The sequence below is a fragment of the Heliangelus exortis genome, chromosome 12, assembly GCF_036169615.1.
Source record: "Heliangelus exortis chromosome 12, bHelExo1.hap1, whole genome shotgun sequence".
Taxonomy (NCBI): Eukaryota; Metazoa; Chordata; class Aves; order Apodiformes; family Trochilidae; genus Heliangelus; species Heliangelus exortis.
This window is the reverse complement of record NC_092433.1, coordinates 11,956,021-11,973,936: the sequence shown is the minus strand read 5'-3', so window position 1 is coordinate 11,973,936 and position 17,916 is coordinate 11,956,021. Positions and strand designations below refer to the sequence as shown.

The 17,916-nt window shown below is 40.8% G+C and overlaps 1 protein-coding gene across 1 annotated transcript; it reads right to left on the bottom strand.

Moving 5' to 3' along the window:
• Positions 1–3,883: 3,883 nt before the first annotated feature.
• Positions 3,884–17,538, bottom strand: CCDC174 (coiled-coil domain containing 174). Its single transcript, XM_071756026.1, has 11 exons — positions 17,423–17,538; positions 15,390–15,494; positions 14,429–14,529; positions 13,781–13,839; positions 12,563–12,740; positions 10,624–10,719; positions 9,054–9,190; positions 8,570–8,664; positions 8,184–8,331; positions 7,035–7,169; positions 3,884–5,451 (listed from the first exon to the last, which is right to left on the bottom strand). Exons 1-11 carry the CDS (start codon positions 17,462–17,464, stop codon positions 4,502–4,504), a joined length of 2,046 nt encoding a protein of 681 aa, XP_071612127.1. The 5' UTR covers positions 17,465–17,538; the 3' UTR covers positions 3,884–4,501.
• Between the last annotated feature and the right edge of the window lie 378 nt (positions 17,539–17,916).

Sequence of the window (17,916 nt, the reverse complement as noted above, 5' to 3'; positions counted from 1 at the left end):
CTGGAATGCCACACTACAAAAGCAGTTACTAACAATTCAGTGTCTGACAGCAATGACAAGTGGAGTGGGGCTTTGCAAGATTTCTTTCTTCAGTTGGAGTCTTTTTAATATTTTGATTACTGCCTTGGTTGGCTGGTTGATTGACTGACTGCATGGTTTCTCTTTGTAGAAAACAGAAAATCTGGGGGGGGCACAGGCTGTGAGAGGACAAGAGTAGTGGTCAAAGTAGTCTTAACAAGTGGGGAAAAATCTGACAGAATGGATTAATTCAATAATGTGTGCTAAGTCTCTTTCTTTGGTAAGAATCAACTTATACAAAAAATCAGGTGTTGTAAAAGAAGGACATCATACAAGAATATAAAAATCTTGTGTGTCAAACATGGTGTAATAATATTTCTCTTCCTCTCAGCAGTGCAGTACCACAAGCACCTGGGGCAAAAAGTTGCAAGCCAAAAAGCCATTGAAGTTCATAGATGGGAGGGATTGATTTACTAGGAAAAATGCATTAATCTGCAGAAAAACACAGTTCAGAAGGTGGAAAACAGAATATACTGTTCTGTGTAATTAGGTTGGGGAAGTAATAAGCTTGCATTGCAGCAAGGGAAGCTTTAATGTAAAGAAGAGGAAAGCTTTCCAGTGATAAAGGTAGCTTAGCCATGGACCAGATTGGTGAAGAATCTATAGAATCTTGGTCGCCAAGGTCCTCAGCTTATTTACCCCAGAATCCTGAGTGGCAAGGGAAAAAACTGTGGTCCCTTTCAGCCTTGGTGTCTGTGAAAAATACGTGTCTAGGAGACAGAGTATGTCCAAGCTCTCTTGAGTTCTGGAAGCTGCTCTAGCAGGGGTGCTCAACAGTTGCCTTGCCTGTACAATTTGCCAGTGGTCTCATTAGTTTCCTTGGAACTAATAAAGATGTATTAAAACCAGCAAAAATAGTGACATATGGGAGGAAGAGTTTTTTAAAACTAATGCTTTTTTCCAGTAAAAGCAAACTTTTTTTTTTTTTTGCTAGATTGCATACAATCCAAGTTCTGTTAGCACTTGTGCACTAGCCTCCCTGTGTCACTGGTGGGATGCTAGTGAGTGGTTTTAGTGTAAACATTGATTATTCAGAGGGCAGAATGAGATTTTTTGCCATGGGAAACAGTACTTGTTTAATTTAAGAAGGATTAAACACACAAAGTTAAAGTTTAGTCGTTGCTTTCTGGTACAGAAAAAAAATACTTTGCTGTAGTTCTGCAAAGTATTCATCTGTCTTGCATCAGTTCAGTCAGGTTTTATTGCTGTTGGAACATTGCATTTGTTTCTCATTGCTGGTCAGTTGTTTTTGTATTTTTGGGAAGGGAGATGCTAACAAACACTGTTGTTTGTTTCTCCAGACAGATCTGGCATTTAAACAAAAGCAGAAGGAGGAGCAAAAGAAACTTGAGGAGATGAAAGCAAAGGCTGCTGGAAAAGGCCCCCTTGGTAAGTGAGGTGCCATACTGATGGGAAAAAGGAAGGGCTTGCTGGCTTCAAAAATAATAGTGTTTTTGCTTGGCAAACATAAAAAGGCAGGTACCTCTACATTATTTTACATATGCCTTTAAGTCAATGACAAATGATAAGTAACAAATAGAAGCTAATTTACTTATTTTTCTTCCACTGTGCAACTCCTTTCACACTACTTCAGTCTCTTCAATGCTAGAGATGGCAGAGAACAGATAATTCCAAGTAATTTTTTTAAATTAAAAAATTGAATTATCATAATTCTAATACCTGCTTCTATAGAGCTTAGATCCCAACTGGGGGCTCTGGTTGCTGTAGGGATACCAGTGTTTTGATTCCCCTAGCCTTGAGTTTGATTTGACCAGACTACAGTCCTGCTGTATAAGAAAGAAACAACAGTGGGTGTCCATGAAGGAACAAATAAATTGTTGATATATTTAGTGCTGTTGTAGATTTATGGGGCATATTTGGTTCCAGGAGAAATTTGGTTTCTAATGTTGTTAACATTAAGTTACTTACTCAGAGTAAATCACAAACACAGAACAGTAACTCATGCAAAAGCAATTCACCAGTGGTGATCTGAGTTGTACAAGCAGTCTTGTGGGAATTTGATTTTATGAGGAACTAAATTTGTAGCTAAGCTCTGTAACAGTTGTCTAACCAGTTGTGTTGTTTCTTTTGGCAGCCAGTGGTGGAATAAAGAAGTCTGGCAAAAAGTAGTTTGATCAAACTGCAGGGTAAGAAGTGAGTGCATTACTCCATGGATCTGCAGGCTCCAGAGAATCACGAAAACTCACTGTCATTTGGGAAACATTGTACATTTTGTTTAGTCAGAATAAATCTTTTTTGTTAAGATGTAATATTTTCTCAATCTGTAGGTTTTGTCCTAACAATGGCATTACTGTTTTATGCTGAAAATGGAACTTTTACTGAAGATCGTTTGTCACCTTGTGGAGCCTGAGTGCATCTGCTGGTTTGGTAGTAATTTGTGAAAATAAATTTCAACTTTGGCTCTTTTTTTGTGACAATGATAGTCAGCACCCGAGTGTTAAAACCTGCAGTTTTAATCTGGAGGCTGAGGTTTAGTTGCAGTTGTTCAAGATGTGGATGTATCAGCCCATGCCCTGGTAAGAGCTGGACAAAAGGTTGGGTTACACTTGCATTGCCAGCACAGTGATTACCTTAGGGTCAACCACTATCCAAAAGAATGCTTTTTTCCATACTACTACTCAAATAGACTGTGGTGCTATGCTTTTGTCTTACAAATAGTCACCTATACCTTGTTTTCCTTGGGCTTCTGTACTGGCATCACGGCTCTTTCACGCTCAGGCTTTTCAGGGTGGAGTGATGGGAAACATTGTTTGTGGGAGTGAAATGGATAGCAGTGAGGGTACACTGGGTCTGGAAACTTCAGGGAGGAATATAATGTTCCCATGGTGGGAGTTAAGGGGGAAAGAACACAGGCTGCTTATCTGAGTGGGTGGTGAGGGGGAATGCAGACTGCTGCCTGTGCCAGGGGAGGCTGCTGGTGGCTGTGAGGGGGGTGCTTGGACTGCTTCCCTAGGGAGCTGCAAGCTGGACACAAGCTCAGGAGGAGCCTGGATCGGTGCAGGGGGTGTTACTCAGAGGGCTTCCTTGTTCAAAAGCGATGTTTCTACAGGGCTGGGGCGTGGGGTACCTTACGAGGGACCCTTCTGGGAACCCTCTATTCTCCGTCCTTTCAGCACACACGGCCCCGTTTCAGCAGGGCAGGAGGGGCAGGTTTATTCCACACCTGGAAGAGGCCTTTTCCCCCTCACTCACTGCGTCGGGCGGGGCCCGGGGGCGGGCGGGGGCAGCGGGGACGCTGCAGCTCTGCCGGGCTCTGTCTCCCCCCCGCGGTCAGACCGCGGCACTGCAGGGACCCCACGCCCCTCCTGCACCCCAACGGAGCAGCCCGGGGCTGCAGGAGCGCGGACTGCGCATGCGCGCTGCTCCCCGCCCGCCGCCCATCGCCTCAGCCACGGGCTCTGCCCCTCTGCAGCTCCTGGGGCGGCAGCCGCTGTGCTCTCCTCGGCAGTGCCGCTGTGCTCTCCTCGGCAGTGCCGCTGTGGTGCGGCTCCGCGGAGCTCTCACAGCCGCCCCCGGGGAAGCAGCCGGGCGTCCACAGCAGCGCCCGGGCCGAAGCACTGCGCATACGCCCTGTGCGCAGTCGCCTCAGATCCCCGCGGGGGCGGCCCCAGCGCCCCGAGCCCCCCGCCCGCTGCCCCCGGTCAGAGATTACTGCCTGGGTAAGGGAGAGGCAGGGGCCTGATCGTATAATCCCGGGCTGCCTGGCACTACACAACCGTAATACTGTTGTATTTCTGCAACAGTAAGGCAGTAATTCCAGGTACCCACACTTCTGCTTTAGTGAAGTGTTTATTCTTACTCCAACCATCACTGCTTACTGCAGTGCCTTTCTCCCCTCGGTTTCACAGTTATGAGTTACATACAGACTACAGGAACGCAGAAGCCATTACAACCATGGGAACAACCACTGTTCCACTGGATAAGATACTGCACTTGCTAAAGGCAGGATATTAACTGGGTAACAAATTTCCTTAAACTGTTGTGTCAAGAGATACCACTGAACCTGTAGTACCTCTACACCAGAAGCTGGCTGGAGAGCAACAGAGCAAGGAAAGAATTCAGCTTTTGAAAGAAAGCCTTAATATACCCCTAAGTTCAATTATAAGAGGTAAGGGGGTAAAATTTATGTATTAAAATAAGTAAGTACTTCCAAAGAAAAAAAAAAAAAATCATCATATAATTGTAATAAAAGAGAGGGTAGAAAAAAAAAAGAAAACCAGAAAGAACCAACAGGGTATACGTAGAGCTGTGCTGTAAAATAGCTTAGGTCTCCACGATATTTATTTTCAACTGCTTTACAGAGCCTTATTTTTCCCACATGTGGGAAAATACTATTTTTGCCTAGAAGATAATTAAATTATAGTTCTTTAAATCCTGATTCTTGTTTATCTTTTTGCTCAGTTCAAGTCACTTGTCTGTAGTAAGACAGCATATCATCTAAACTCTGGTAAAGTGGCTCCTGACTTTGAGTGTCACTGCTCTCAGTCTGTGCTGAAGGTGGCACATCTTGGTCACTGCATCCACAGGCTTCCACTGCAGGTGGCACATCTTGGGCACTGCAGCCACAGGTCTCCACTGATGGTGGCACATCTTGGGCACTGCAGCCACAAGCCTGCACTGAAGGTGACACATCTTGGATGCTACAACCACAGCCCTGCATTGGTGGTGGCACATCTTGGGCACTGCAGCCACAGGCCTGCATGGGTGTCTGCACATCGTGAGCGCTGCAGCTGTAGACCTGCATTGGTGGTGGCACATCTTGGGTGCCATAGCCATAAGCCTGCATGGGAAATGGCATGTTCCCAGGGGTGTAGCCATAAGCCTGCATGGGTGCTGGCATGCCTTGAGTGCCATAGCCATAAGCCTGCATGGGAAAAGGCACCTCATGAGTGCCATAGCCGTAAGCCTGCATTGATGGCAGTGCCCCTGGAGGTCCATAGCCATAAGCCTGCATGGATGGCAGCACACCATGAGCACCATAGCCATAAGCCTGTGCTGATGGCAGGGGATCTTCCTCATCACTGCTGTCATCCTCCGATGATGATGGTGCATCTTGAGTGACACTGCCACAGGCTGCTGCTGCTGAGCCCTCTTGGACATTGCTGTTGCCAGCCTGCATGGATGCTGGCACCTCTTCAGTGCTGTTGCCATTGGCCTGTGCTGATGGCATCTGTTGTTTTTGTGCTGTCTCAGTTTCCAGTTTTCCAGAGGAAGTTTCAGGACTGTTCAAATTCTGACTTCTGTAGTTATCTTTCTTTGGTCCCATGAAGTAATCAGAGGGTGGTGCAAATTCTGGATCTCGCTCATCTCTGAGTTCTTCCTGTTTCTTTGACCACTGTCCAAACATCAGTTCTGTAAGAAAGAGGGAAAATGGAAGATTGAATACAGATTTCAGGGCCTGAAGATCAGTCAGAGGAGAGGCAAAACAAATTAGCAAACAGACAAGATGCAGCTGTGTGAGGGCAATTGAAGTTACTTTTCCATCCAGTCCTAGATTGCAGGCTAAGCTGGCAGTCCACTTCCTCTGCAGAGCAGGAACAAAAGCATTGGGCAATAAAGATAACAACCATCCTCTACATAACTCATCCTAGTCACTAAGTTAAGGGTGAATAATACAAACCAATCAAACCTTAAGAGCGTAGTCAGAAGATGGAGATAAGGTTATTTCCAGGGGGCACAGGCAAAAACCCAGTAATTTCTGTATTTCTACAGAAGGGGTACCCTAGCTAATATGACAGATGCTGATTTCTGATTAAAAATAGTTCTGAAGTACTGCAATGGAATGACAGCTCATCCAACTTGGAAAGATATCCTCAAAACCCATTCCAAAGATGTCTCCCAAACGTAGTCTCTTAAGCTAGTAAAATTCTTTTCAGTATTCATTTCTATCAAGACTTCTGCAAGAAATGAAGTAGAAAATTTAGATACAGAAAATCAGAGCAGGATTTGTTCTTTTGCTTTGATAAAAATACATTAAAGTAATGAAATAAGGAGGAAAGCATGTAAGAGAGTGAGGAGTTCTGCTTATCCCTTATACTAGTCTAGGTGCTTGTATTACATTTATGTTCAATAAATCAGTTATTTTATTTCACATTTTAAAGTAAGCTGTCCTCTGCTTTCTGAGTGCATTTTTTGTTATGTAGTACAGTGCAGTGTCAGGCAGATACTAGGATTGCTCAGAGATAGAAAAAAGCACAGTGTTGGGCAGGACAAGAATTTAACAGATAGGACCTGTTTTTTAACAGAACCCCAAAATTCTCCCTCACAATGATGTTCATTAACTAAAAGCAGAGAAACTGTGTGAAACAAGAAGAATCTGGAAACAGCAGTAGTGCCCTGAACAGGAATTATGCTGCTATTAGAGGAGTACTAAAGGAGGTGGACATCTATGTGCTTTGCCTGTTCTTTGTTTGCTTTTGTTGAGAAATCAGATATCAGACCACAAGAATGTGCATGAATTTAGATTAATGGTGCAGAATGAGTTAATGGCTTTGGGAAGGATCTGGAAGACAGCCATCCCTTGATGTTGTGACAAGGAAGATGCTTCAAGATGGCAGTGAAGTGGGCTCTGATTACATCCCTTATTAATATTGTCCTGTCCCTATTTCAGTATAATACATGCCCCCATTGTGTAGTACAAACTACAGAAATACATCAAGAGAAGATCACACTGAAGGACAAGTCTTAGGGACTATGAAATCTGTAATTCTGTCAACTTCTCTAGATCATACAGAAATTAAGAAAGTTATGAGGACACGATGGCATCTACTGGCACTGAGGCATGACTACTGCACTGGATGCTACATAGCCATCAACATACAGGGAGAAAGTATTTCATGGCTTCTCAGTCTTGCCATACTTTGTCACAAATAGAAATCAATGTAGCAGTGTGCACTCTACTGCCAAAGAATATTTCTGAATCTGCATTTCCTTACCTTTGCCTTTATCCCACTCTCGCACGTAAGGCACACCAGGCTTGGTGTCTCTTCTCTCCTGGATGACAACCTCCACCTTTCTACTTGCTGCAGTAACTCTTGGAGCTTCTGGTTCTTCAGCAACACCTTTAACCTCTATGTTACAGAAAGAGAGAGGAGTTTTGTTAGTAAGAGGACAAAATCTAGATGAACTTCATAGGAGAAACAGGAAGCAAGATTTATTTGCATTTATAGAGCTTGTACTAGTGATCTGATTTCATTCTAACAATTAAATGCATCTAAGTGGGGAGGTGATTTTTTTTAATTACTGCATATTAGTTCAGAAAAGATAATGGGTCAGATAATCAGGAAGCATATCTATGAAGAGACACTTCATTAGCTTTCTAGTTGTATCAAAAGTCTGCTGAAAATCTATTGCCTAATAACCCAAAAAGGAATGTGATAGTGTTATACCCAAGCTAGAAAATTGTAAAAATAAGAACATTAGTGTGTTATCTCAATTTCATTTACTGGAGAAAACAATTTGCATTCTTATTCTTCAGAACAGTGACACATTGCTGTTCTTTGTTGCTGTAACACTGCACAGTTAATCACTTGCATAAAATTCTGACACAGTGAAATATTATCTACATTTTACAGTGGGAGACAGGCAGTACAAGTTACCAGCAATGTCATACAGGAGACAGCATAGAGATTGGATTAGAACTCAAGTTCTAATCCCTAATTCCTAATGTCAGCTGTATGTCCAATTTACAGACTGCAAAGAAACAGTAAAAATGTGTATTGTATTCTATTACATCAAAATTAACTTGTTACTTTTTATTCTACCTCATCTTAAAAGAAAATGCCAGTAAAATTTCAACACTTCTAACCTCAGCCTACACAATTAATCCATGTACTTCCTGCTCAGGTGTGCATCAAAAAAATCTACATGCAACACATCACATCCCTACCTGCATTATTAAGCTATTTCTGGCATGACTTTGTATCTACACACAATTATAGGAACTCTCACTATCTTAACAGATACACTAACTGTATATATAGAAGACATAATATATTGAATGTCCAAAACTAAAGCAGAGTGTGCCTGTCCATTGATCAAGATGAAACAGCAAGGATTTAACTTAAAAATGCAGCAGATCTTACCTCCATTCTCCAACTTGTCTGCCTCTTCCTCCAATCCAGCTTCCCTTAGCTTCTTAACCTTCCGTGCCCGAAGTTTAGACAGCCTTGCATCTAGAGCTGCCTTCCTTTTTTCTTTTAACTGTTCACGTTTAGTTCTCTGATCAAGTGTCTTTAAAGCAAAAAAAAGACCCACAAAACCAAGTCATAAATTAATCTTCCTTTGTTGTTACAATCAACTACTCATCTTCCTTCACTAAACAACTAAAAGCAACCCTCATCAAGTATTATGTTTCAACAGGGAAAAAGAGGGCTGATTTTTCTGGAGCCAGCTGCAGGCATAATGTGGTGAATCAAAAACTGTGACCACTGAAGCACTGAAGCTGTCATTCTGCACTTTAAACCCTTACCTGCTCTCTTAGCATATCCAGTGTTACTCGTTGTTTATGCCTAAGTTCTTTGTCACGAGAAAAGGCAAAGTAACCAACACCAAGCTGTCTGGCCTCTGAAAAGAAGAAAACCAAGAAATTTAAGTTACACAGCTTACAATTGACAATAACTACGAGTACCATGCACCCTGCTTTGAGACACTGAATTACTCACAAAAACATACAGGGTATTAGTTTTAGATAGCTAAAGAGGGGTTGTTTTAGATGATGCATGAAGTGAATCTTCCTGAAGGCAAACACAGGACGAGGTAATGAAATTTGAAAAATACATACGAGAAAAAACAAATCTAGATTTAAGTACTGGTAATTTGAATGGTTATTACACATGTGGATTAAAAAACACCTACACTCTACTATAAGGCACAAGAAGTAACTTTCTCTTGCTTCCTTTAAAACTAATTTCTGTGGTGATATGAAGATAAATGATAAAAATATGGAAGCATACCATTTTCTCGAATGTCTTCATAATGTATGGGTCCCATGGGTTTTCTGAGGGCTTCTTCTTCTTCTTTTTCCCACTGCTGCCTCTGAAGTTCTCTTCTCATGTCTTCAGATAATAGAGTATTCCCATCAAGACCTTGTCTGATTAAAAAAAAAAAAAAAAAAAAAAAAAGTTAAGGATTACAGAGCACAGCGTTATGGTATCAAAACAGTGAAAGTACAACAGGGTCTCATCCACAGCTGCAGATTTTACAAGACGTGGATCACTGAAGGCATCATTTAGTGATGCAGCAGTGATGACCATGACACATAGTGAAGACAGAAATACAAAAAAACCTACCTGTGGAACAAGATACTATGAGAACATGATATTAAGAGACTTAAACAAAGCAGTTTCCTTTCTCAGAAGCTTATGAAATCATTATCAAATCGTAGAATGGGAGATGAAATAATCAATTCTATTGGCATCTGTTGGGATTCTAGAAATCCCATATAGGAACATTAGTTTTAATGTAAGGAAATGAAAGGTATTAGAAATACCAAAAAGCTAGCCATTAATTTACCCTTGAAGTCCATGCCAAATATTAATACCCAATATAGGAAACATTTTTATTTTCCCAAGAGAGGCAGAAGAAGTTTTTTTTTTTATTGTCTAGCTAAAGCTGTTTTTGCTGGCTATCATCCATATCAATGCAGAGACTGCAATTTCAAAGCACTCATAACCTCCATCTTACATTAAAAATCACATCATTGAGTTGTTACTGTGAAGAAATTTTCACTTCAGCAACAGTAAGGGCTCAATCGAGAAGCCTTCAAATTATTTTATTAAAAAAGTCTCAGTGCTTTAATTTTTAACAGAAGAGCTGTTTAACAAAAGCAAAACCAAACAAAGATCTAACAAATTCACTTTGACTGTGATGATTAATTCTGAATTGCTAAAAGACTATTATCAGTTTCCAAGTTAAACTGAACCAGGAATCACTTCTCTGGCATTTTGTGGAAGATATATAAATACAAATTATATGCAAATAATTTAATATAATAAAATACGATTTCCATACAAGGACCACAGTTTCAAAAGATGCATCAAATACCTGAGAGATTGCTAACTCAAATTATGAAGACTTCTCTTTGCAAAATATGCTCCATAAAGGACGTTTTAGATTTAGTCAGTGTTTCCATCAAAAAGTATCCTCTATTAGTTTATTAAAAAATGTTATGTGGGCTTTTTATTGGATGTCCATGGTCTCCATTCTGTTCCAATTTAAAACCAATACACTAGCCATTTATTTCTAATGGTCAGCTGCCAAGGTGAAATGAAACAGAAGCCTTGGAACACCAGCTGAATTTGTAATAGCAAGTTCTGTTAAAACCATGCACACTTTCTCTGTAGCCACAGTATTTTTATGTGTTTTTAAGGCACAGTGCTGTAACCAGCTGAAGTTTGCCTCAAGTAAATCTAGAGAAAGCAGTAGTGTCAACAATTCTGACTTGAGAGTGGGGTAAAAAAGCACAGCCTCTCTTCCTGCTCATTAACAGTGTCTGTTAATGCACTTCCATTATAGAAGCCACACCTTTTTCCTTGAAGTTCCTGATCCATTTTAAGAAGACTTGGCAAATCCTTCTTCATACAGCGTCGAGATCGGCCCAAGAAATCAACATAATCAACCCTGTAATGAAAGCAAAGGAAATCAGATGCTGAACTTTTATTTGCAGATTTACAGAACTCTCAGATAGAACACAGCAGCAATGACACTTTCCAAAGAGTATTCATCACCTCTCAGTCTCTCCATGTGTTTCTCCTACCTTTCCCTGTTAACAGACTCACAGGCAGGATGCACTCTGAGCAGGGAATTGTGACAGATTTATCTCTGACATTTACTCAATGTCCCTTTGAGGCTGTTTGCTTTGGCAATATACAGTGTAAAAAATGTTAAAAAGTTCCAGTGTCATGTAGTTTTCACAACAAAACAAAACTGAGCCTAGTACTTGCATCCCGTGGTGAAAATAATGATGCAGCATTGACTTCTTGCAGATACAAAATTGCTACAATATATTTCAATTATCAGTCTGTGGCTCATTTAGAGTAGGCTGATAGCTTTCATTCAATGGGCATAACAAAGGCTGAATAAAATGCAAGCAAAATGCTCCTTTGAAGCACACATTGTGCTTCTTATTGAACTTTTATAGTACAGAACACTTAATTCACAGCTGTCAAACAAGCTGCTAAGAGCTGTACTTACTCTCCCATAATGCTACAAAGTCCTTTAGCATCAAGCTGCCTCAATTATCCCATTCTAAAGAACTAATATTACATCCGAAAAAGTATGACTGGCAATTTAGTTCCCAAAAGCCAATCCTTAAAAGAGCTATGCTTTTAGTAAATTAAGTTTTTTACTTATAAGCATGTCTACACTTTAGTATAATACTCAGTGCTCTTTGGTAAAAAGAGCACATAATGTAACATCTATAGGGAAAAGTCTACTTTCTCTATAGCAAACACATAGCTATGGCTCCAGAATAATTACCATTAATTATGACAGGACCCGAATATCCTCATTAGGATATGGCATCACTGAGATGGACAATATATTGATACTAATACATGTCACTGAAGTTAGATGTAGGTAATGCTAGAAAATCACCTTGTGAAAGGTACATGTCACCTCATCTCTGACACTTGTCAGTGATGAGAGGACAAAGCAGTTTGAGCCCATTGCTGGATCACTGATAGTTTCACCTTGAATGTCAGTAAGATGCTGGTAATGAGTTTATCTGCCTTTCCAACCTAGCAGTCTTCTGGTACTCTGCTGGATTTATCCTACCAGTTTATTCTGAAACATCAAATTGCAAATCTTGGCTTAATAAAACTGAAAACAGTGGTGCTCTATTTGATATTGGTTACTGATGCTTTAAACTGATTATCAGAAGTAAAACCTCTATCCCACTGACATTTTAGACAAATGGACAAGGAAAATGTTTAGTCAGATTGGTTTCATAAATATTATTAAAGTCTTGGACAGAAATCTATTAATTACTTGGAATGTCACAGAAAATTTTAACAGACTATTTGCCCTGTTGTAGTTGAAGAAATGCTGGAGAATCATGTTTTTTCTCCAATCAGTTTTCTTCCTTTAAGAGGTCAGACAATGCCTATTTTGTAAGTCATGTACAATTAGAGAAGGGAGGGTGGATACAATAAAACCCCCAACTTCTGCTTTATTATATTTCAAAACATCAAAGCATAAAATTATACCAATGCTGTGATCAGAACTCCCATAAACTGTGCAAGAAAGTAAGAGAGGATATTACAAAGCCTCACTTATAGTACCTTTCCCTAAGGACTGTCTCTTAATGAGACATGAAACAGAAGAATTACTTGGTCCTCTCAAAATGTAGTATTAGCCAAAACAAAGTGCCACTCTGCACACTTAGGAGAATAAAATTGTATTCTTAAGCAACTGTCAGGAAACAGAGTAGTAAGGACAGCTTAGCCCCACCAGTAATACCAACCATTCTTCATCTGGGTCCTCGGGTGGGGGTATTTCTGTTTCTGGAGTTTCCTCATCATCTGTCTCTTTTTCCAAAGTCTTTTTAGCAGCTTCGCTCTGATACAGTTCCTGTACTTCATGCTGTTTGTCTATGATCTTCTGAGTGAAATCCACTAGATACAAATCCTCAGTTTCTTCATCTAAGACAGAAAATCAATTCTCAGAGAACAGCCATGAAAAGAACAGAACTGAGCACAAAATCAATACAAAATTGCCATCATCAGCTCCTCAGCTGCCAGCAATGCCCTTGACCACACTACTCAGGATACCTGAATCTCATTCAGTGCCAGATAAACTTGGGGATATAAATTTGCTCCACAGTGATAACCTCTATTTCTGAATAGAAGTTTTAAAGTAATTAACTGTTTGTATACAATACAGAAAAGGTTGCAGTCTTTCCACTGCAATGGTCTCTGGTCATTAACTATTTCAGAAGCAAAGGGTCTGTCATGTAACAGTTCAAGTATTTTTTTGATGCTTAACATTTGGTGTTTTGACAGTAGTTAAGCAGTCACTGGAGTACTTTTTAGAAAAGTAGAGAAAAGTGCTGGGGTCATGTGGACAAAAATGGACTCTGGTAAAGAAAACATTAGAGATTAATTGGAAGGAGATTTGGATTCTATTTCAATAATTATGTCTTGGAAAGGACTGAATGAATGAGAGAAGAAAAGGACAGTTTAGAATTCTCTAACCCCATTAGCTGCATGAATGGCATTCACATATAGACCAGCCAGATTCCCCTCCTGCTCCTCTTCTCTTCAAAAAGGTCCAGGCATTAGAATGCAGGACAGGACACCAGCAATGCAATCCAAAGACTGCATAATGGAGAGTAAATTAGTTTTGTTTTTCTAAGATTCTGTATAGAAAAACCAGAATATATTCCACCCACTTAATGAACGAGTGAAACAAGCCCACAGTGCTTTACTAGGACAGGCTGTCCTTCAAAAACTAATTTTATTTTCTGTAGTACCTTTATTTTTCTTCCTTTCAAAGCAGAATAACCCATGTCAATCACTTTGTATAGTAAATCAATTAAAAACCTCCCATGTATGAAGTCAAGCAGTGAATTCATTGTGTGGCTGCTGTACATCACCAGTCAGAAATAACAACTTTTAGGATAAACTTTACAAACAAATTTTATATATATACATAAGTACTCATTGAGACAAGTTCTGTTCACCTGGAAAGTCGCCTTTTGTCATCTTCTCATACAGCTTTGCTTTCTCTTCTAGTTTCTTCCTGGAAAAAAACCAAACAAATGAAAAAACACTGTAATGCCAGCAATTCCCAACACAGTTCAAAATCACCAATTTAGCCCTATTAACTAGAAGCTGATTTATGCTTGATTTTTGTTTCGAAATTTACGACTTTTCTGAAGATACAGATTCACAGTTCCAGATTTTATACTGAAAATAATTTTAACAAAGTTACAGAAGTAATATTAAGTGCAATTTGTCAGGTACAACTGAACCATTTGGAAGATGAAGTAAATTTTGCAAAAAAGCAAATCATTTTCTGTCAAGTCAAAAAAAACCCACTTTACTACAGAATTCTGATGTTTCACTGCCCTGTGTTTCAATTCTAAAGATGACTTTCAGAAATCCTGACACATTTAGACAGCTACAATCACATGAGGACAGCTACCCCTGGAGCATGGGACTGCTGGGATGCAGTTTGTACATTACTGGTAAACAGCATAGAATTGATGCTCCTATTGCTGGTTGGTTTAATGAGGCTGGTTCCCAGTGTGTGCACCTTTATGTGTTTTTCTAAATACTGAAAAACAAATTCTGCAAAGCATTCCTTTCTTAAGAAGCCCAAGAGCTACCTTGATTTATCTAAGATATGCTCCTCTTCTGCCTTTTGCTCAACATCTTTCTCTGCTCGATTTGCGACTCCGGTGTTTTGTTTGTTCCAAATGTTTGGCTTCTGTGGAGTACAATTTTATAGCAACAGAAAATACAGAAAAAACAAAACAAAACACAGAAATGGTAATTATTAAAAAATATTTCAACTTCATTTTGTAAATCAGTTATCAAAGACTTCACAAATAACATCTTAAACACTATACCTTTAATATACCTAAAATTACACAGACTGCAGTGTGATAGAACAGGCTGAGAAGCACACAAGGAAAAAACAGCACTCAGACATCAGACAAAATGTATTTCAGCAAAGATGTTAAAGTTAAAAACATTAGTAAGAACAATCTTGCCAGTAATAACAAAGATATGAACTGTTTCTATTACCTTCAATTTATATTTAAAATACAACCAGATTGCCTCTTTACAGAATTACACTGCAAATGCTGCATTTTCTTCAAACATGGAAGCAGAACTGTATTCCACTATTAGGGAGCCACAAAATTAATAAAAACAAGGTGTAGTGAAGGGTAAAACACAAGAGGGTATTGTGTATAAGTTATTATACACCACCATACAGAGGAACAGACAGCAGAGCATTTATCAAGAGTGTCTCATCTTCCATCCTTCAGAAAAGCACACATCTTGGAAAAAAAAGGTAACACTTTTTTCTACAGCTTCCAGAGAAGCTCCAGGACTTCAGGGAGAATGAAGATTAAATAATGATTTAGATGAGCATAAGCATGAGCTAAATTTTCTGCTGTGCATAAGGATCTCACCTGGAAATTAAATTTAAAGAACATCCTCATGTTCCTCATGTAGATTTTGCTACTGAACAGCAGTTCAACCCTGAGTATTTATTTAGATTTGAATGTGAACTTCCTTACTCTAAAGAGAATGACATAAACAATGGAAAAACATTTCTACCTTATTAGAAGTTTTGGGCTTTGTGAAGATCCCAGCATCTTTCAATAGCTTTTCTTTCTTGAATTCCTCTTGCTTTCGGAAGAGTTCTGCTTTGAGATCCACCAACTACATCAAGAGAAAAATAAACAAATAAACAACCAAGACACATCACATGCACATACAGCAGTTACAGTAAAAATAACAACAGTTTCTCTAGTAAAACAATCTGGCATCTATAGATACATGAGCATGCAATTGCATTTTTATGTGAAACTTTGAAACACTGATCTGATCACAGAGATCACTCTTTAATTTTACTGCAAACAATGTACAAAAAACACAGAATGCAAACAATGATTTAAGATTTAAAAGAACCCCAACCCTAAAGACAGATAGCCTTGATCCTTTGACATACAATGAGAAGGAATAAGAGAGACATAACTCCATGCAGATTTTACTTCCTGAAGGCAAACCAGCAGAGCAGGACTAAGGAAATCACACTACTGGATTTGAAACCAAAACTTCTGACCTTTTAAGTTTGGGTTTTTTTTGGTTTTTTTTGTTTGGGTTTTTTTGGGTTTTTTCCTTTTAGAAAGCAACTTTAGGTAACGAATAAAAATCCTGTCTCAGGAAAGAACTGATAAAAGTTTGCTTTCATAAAATATCAATATTTCCCCACTGATTTTATATACAGTTTTTAGATAGTTTTAGGTATTGCTGTTTCTTATTTTTAAAATAATAATGGAAGCAGCATTACCATCTCTGACCAACACCCATCTCATCTTTTATAACGAAAAAAGACCCACAGGGGTATTGCATTGAAGTGACATTAACAAACTGAGCCTGTTAGAGGACACTGTGCCCCTTTCCCCTCAAGGCCTACAGGAGATGAATTTTATATGAAATAGTGGCACTCTGGCATCTTCTAAGACTGGTGAGAGATGCTGCACAAACTTGAAAATAATCACTTGCAAAGCTTTGGTGTGGACTTCTCCTATACTCCTCCCCTACCAAAAATAGACTTACAGGACCCAAAACCAAATTATGTTGCTGTTTGGGGGGTTTTCTGTTTTGAGATTGTTTCTCTTCTTACAGACACTAAGGTTTCAACCTGCTCTGAGGCTTTGATGTTCTATCTCACTTTCTACATCTTGGCTTTAAGATGAAAAAAACTGTGGGCAAAAACCAGATGGACATTTTGTGATGTAAGCCTTGATGCAAGGTATGGTGTCCTCACACACTTCTATGGCCACTCAACATAAGGCAACTTTTTTTTTTTTTTTTCTGTGGAATGGAGAAATTCCTTCTGGATTTCCTCTTTTATTTTTTCTTTTTCTTTTTTTAATTTCTTTCCCCTCAAGTCCTACAGGAGATGAACACCACAGACTTGTATGAAACCAGGCAGGTGGAAGGCTCTGGCATTAACATCCCCCCCAAACACTGCAACATTTGCTTTTGGGCACCCAGTGCCATGGACGCTGTGCTGTAAGTGAACCCCTTCCCCACGCTGCTTAAAAATTATTATCCCAGGATTCAATGTTAAATATTTAATGTGCAGCAACCCAGAGCGGACACGAACTCCTGTTTGGGACAGTGAGGTGCCTGGCACCAGCCCCTTCCCACAGCCCCCCGGGGTCAGTTTCCCAGCACCGGGACCTCCGGTTGCTTCGGGCAAAGCAGGGAACGCACTCACCGTTCCCTCTCGGGCCCTGATTTTATCGTTATGTCACGGGTGGGGCACACTCAGCCCGGGCACACTCCCATTCAGAGCGAAGCCCCCCGACACCTCACGAAACCACACCGTGACGTCAGAAGGTGTGACGCACCGCCTTACCCCTCAAACCTTCGCTTCAACAATGTGCATTTCGGGGGGATGGGGTTCAGGAGGGGGGGACAGAACACAGGCCCCGCGGTACCGGTACCCCGGGAAGCGGCTCTCCTCCCACACCGGCCTGGCCCGCAGCTGCCAGTACCGGGGCACACCTGGCCGAGCGACGGGCCCACCGGGGGTCCGCAGGGGTTTCTTTTGGTTCTTGCCAGTTTCACTCACTCACCGAGGAAGCGGCCACATCCAGCGGCTTCTTCCTCCGGTCCATGGCGGCCTCGACTCCTCCGACAAAGCCGCTCCGCCGGCCCCCTCCTTTCTCGCCTTACGGCTTTGCCGTAAAGCGCAGCGGGCGCCAGGCGCTATTGCGACAGCGCAGGTGAGGGCAGGCGGGCCCTCCCCGCCGCCATGTTGGGGAGGTCAGGAGCTGGAGGAGAGGGCAAGGGGGGGACGGTCATAGAGGCACGGAACAGCTTGGGTGGGAAGGGGCCCTAAAGATCATCTCGTTCCACCCCCTCTGCATGGGCGGGGACATCTCCCACTGGATCAGGTTTCTCCAAGCCCCGTCCAGCCTGGCCTTGAACACTGCCAGGGGTGGGGCATCCACAAGTTCTGTGGGCAACCTCAGCCAGTGTCCCAGCACCCTCACACGGAAGAGTTTGTGCCTGATGTCTAGCCCTGTATCTCCTCTCTTCCAGTTTAAAGCCATTACCCCTTGTCCTA